Source organism: Cebus imitator, unplaced genomic scaffold (genome assembly GCF_001604975.1).
Source record: "Cebus imitator isolate Cc_AM_T3 unplaced genomic scaffold, Cebus_imitator-1.0 Scaffold121, whole genome shotgun sequence".
Lineage (NCBI taxonomy): Eukaryota > Metazoa > Chordata > Mammalia > Primates > Cebidae > Cebus > Cebus imitator.
This window is the reverse complement of record NW_016107436.1, coordinates 547,873-551,410: the sequence shown is the minus strand read 5'-3', so window position 1 is coordinate 551,410 and position 3,538 is coordinate 547,873. Positions and strand designations below refer to the sequence as shown.

Here is a 3,538-nt window from a genome sequence, read left to right as displayed (position 1 = left end):
GCCTGAACCCAGGAGGCAGAGGTTGCGGTGAGCCGAGATCACGCCATTGCACTCCAGCCTGGGTAACAAGAGCGAAACTCCGTCTCAAAATAAATGAAAGAAAGAGAGAGAGAGAGAGAGAGAGAGAGAGAGAGGGAAAGAAAATGAAAATAAATAAAAATGGCGTTTGTTATATAAGTTCATAAAGCAGTTGTGACTGTCAAAAAGTCAACATATGTGTATGTACGTGTACATCATATACATACACATCTGTATATGTACATTATACATACACATATATACACATGTAAGAGCACTCGGTTTGTTAGGAAATCCAGGCCTGATGCTACTTCCCTGTGCGGCAGGAACTGCAGATACTTGAATCTTGGCTAAGTCAGTTTGGGATCCCAAAGTACAGAGGGCAACAGTCAAGGGGCAGAATAGCCTGGGTGGGGGGTAGCCGCATTTTACACGCATTCTGTTACTCAGTCCTCACAGAAATCTTGTGAGTGAGGCAGGCAGTATTTTCCCACTTTACAAGTTTAGGAAACGGAAACAGAGTTTGACGAAGACCCAGAGTGGAGCAACAATTCAGACCTGACACAACCGACCCAGTTGCCTTCCCCTATGCCGCCCCTAACGCCACCGCCTCCCTGACTGCCCTGCCCAGCAGCACCCGATTCAGACTCGTTGTTAGAAAGCCACGCCAGGATCTTTACGTGTGCCCACAAAGGGAAAGAATCATTTCGCGTCAGCCTCCCCAAGATGGCAGCTGCTGAAGACAAGTTCCTGCCACCTCTGCGGCTCCCCGAGCTGTTCGATTCTGGCAAACAGCTTCTGGACGAAGTTGAAGGAGCAACTGAACCCACCGGTTCCCGGCTAGTCCAGGAGAAGGTGTCCAAGGGCCTCGACCTTCTTGAGAAGGCTGCCAAAATGTTATTGCAGCTTGACTTGTTCAGCCGAAATGAAGATTTGGAGGAGATTACTTCCACTGACCTGAAGTACCTGATGGTGCCAGCATTTCAAGGAGCCCTCACCATGAAACAAGTCAACCCCCGTAAGCGTCTAGATCATTTGCAGCAGGCTCGCAAACACTTTATAAACTACTTAACGCAGTGCCATTACTATCATGTGGCCGAGTTTGAGCTGCCCAAAACCAAGAACAACTCAGGTGAAAATCACACTGCTATTACCTCTAGCCTCGTTACTATGGCATCTCAAAGACAGGCTAAAATAGAGAGATACAAGAAGAAGGAGTTGGAGCATAGGTTGTCTGCCACGAAATCTGCTGTGGAAAGTGGTCAAGCAAATGATGAGTGTGTTCGTGAATATTATCTTCTTCACCTTCAGAGGTGGATTGATATCAGCTTAGAAGAGATTGAGAGCATTGACCAGGAAATAGAGATCCTGAGAGAGAGAGACTCTACAAGAGAGGCATCCACTTCTAACTCATCTCGCCAGGGGAGGCCTCTAGTGAAACCTTTCATTCTCACTCGGAACATGGCACAAGCCAAAGTATTTGGCACTGGTTATCCAAGCCTGGCTTCTATGACAGTGAGTGACTGGTATGATCAACTTGGAAACATGGAACGTTACCAGATCAGGGAATAGCCAAGGCAACACCAGAAGAATTTGGAAAAGCCACTCAGCAACAGGAAGATCAAGAAAAGGAAAAAGAGGTTGATGAACAAACACTCCAGAGAGCTCGGGAGTGGGATGACTGGAAGGACACCAACCCTAGGGGCTATGGCAACCGACAGAACATGGGTTAATCTTCCCACAACACCGCAGCACTGCAGGGTGCACAACTTCCCCTCTCCCTGGGCTCCCCCTACAGCTGTGTACAACTAAGGCAAAGATGCTTAATGTTCATGCTTGCTTTGAGTTCAATAAAGCATTAAATTATTAAGCCTGTATTTGTACCCTAGATGATGTGAGCCAGCAATCTAGTTTTGGCATCATCATCCTCATCCTGGAGTGTTCCAATTTCTTTATTTTATTTTATTTTATTTTATTTTAAAAAGAGACGCCGTCTCGCTATGTTGCCCAGGCTGGAGTGCAGTGGCTATTCACAGGCGCGATCCCACTACTAATCAGCACGGGAGTTTTGACCTGCTCCGTTTCCGACCTGGGCCGCATCACTCCTCCTTAGGCAACGTGGTGGTCCCCAGTTCCCAGGAGGTCACCATATTGATGCCGAACTTAATGCGGATATCCTATCGGCATAGCGCACTACAGCCCAGAACTCCTGGGCTCACGCGATCCTCCCGCCTCAGCCTCCCAAGTAGCTGGGAATACGGGCACGGGCCACCGCGCCCGGCCCAATTTCTTAAGTGGAAAGAAAAAGGCACCGAGGGCCGGGCGCGGGGCTCATGCCTGTAACTCCAGCACTTTGGGAGGCCAAGGTTGGCGGATCACCTGAGGTCAAGAGTTCGAGACCAGCTGGCCAAGGTGGTGAAACCCCATCTAATGGGGTTTTGTATTTTGTACCAAAAATACAAAATTACCGTGCGTGATGGCAGGCGCCTGTAATCCCAGCTACTCGGGAGGCTGAAGCAGGAGAACTGCTTAAACCGGGAGGCGCACGTTGCAGTGAGCCGGGATGACGCCATTCCATTCCAGCCTGGGCAACAAAAGTGAAACTCCGTCTCAAAAAAAAAAAAAAAAAAAAAAAAAAAAAAAAAAAAGCACTGAGAAATGGCTCTGTATAATTAATGGCTCTATGAATTTTCTGAAAGTAATAAAAAAGCCCGTGCAGAAAAAAGAAAAGAAAATTCTCATCACACAAGGCGATTTTTAAAAAATCTGAGCAGTAGCTAGAGCGATGGCTCCGGAAGAGAAACCAGTAAGGGCGGCCAGAAGTATATATGGCGTCACTATAAGAGGCGGGGATATGTAGATTAGGGACGCAGTGATTGCCGGTTCTAGTGAGTTCTTCTCACAGAAGAATTTTTCTAGCGAGTATCAGAGAAGGTGTAGTCTGAGATGTGTCATACAAAGAAGCGGTAGTTTCGAGCCGAACGCCTAACTCATAATACAATTTGCCATGACTAAGTTGTGTGTTGAGGATGTTGAGGTAGTAGCAGTCAGCAAACGTTCGCGTTTACGTGAAAGGGAAAACACCAGTATCACGAAGGTGGTTTTTTCACTGCGAGGTGTGTGTACTGCGTTTTGGATGTGTTGGTTTCTGTGATTTTTCCCAAATGTAGAAAACGAAAGAGCAGTATCTGAGATACCGAGATCACTGTGATACCATGTGTTTGTAGTTGTAATTGGCTTAATGACTTTTTTTTTTTTTTTTTTTTTTTTTTTTATGGTGGTTTTCTGTCACCCAGGCTGGAGTGCTTTGGTGTGATCTCGGCTCACTGCAACCTCCACCTCCCAGGTTCAATCAATTCTTTTGCCTCAGCCTCCCGAGTAGCTCTGATTATAGGCACTTACCACCAAACCCAGCTAATTTTAGTATTTTTATTAGACATGGGGTTTCACCACTGGGCAAGGATGGTCTTGAACTGGTGACTTCAGGTGATTCACCCACTTTAGCCTCCCAAAAGGCTGC

The 3,538-nt window shown here is 46.9% G+C and overlaps 1 protein-coding gene and 1 long non-coding RNA gene across 2 annotated transcripts in view; one reads left to right on the top strand and one right to left on the bottom strand.

Moving 5' to 3' along the window:
* Positions 1 to 3,538, bottom strand: part of LOC119472853 — a 25,591-nt gene that overhangs the window by 21,220 nt on the left and 833 nt on the right. The gene's annotated exons all lie outside the window — the stretch shown is intronic.
* LOC108312058 (immunoglobulin-binding protein 1-like) lies at positions 710 to 1,751 on the top strand. The gene is given in 2 exon segments (XM_037742466.1): positions 710 to 1,552; positions 1,555 to 1,751. Coding segments are annotated over 2 exon segments (1,005 nt in total). The 5' UTR covers positions 710 to 744.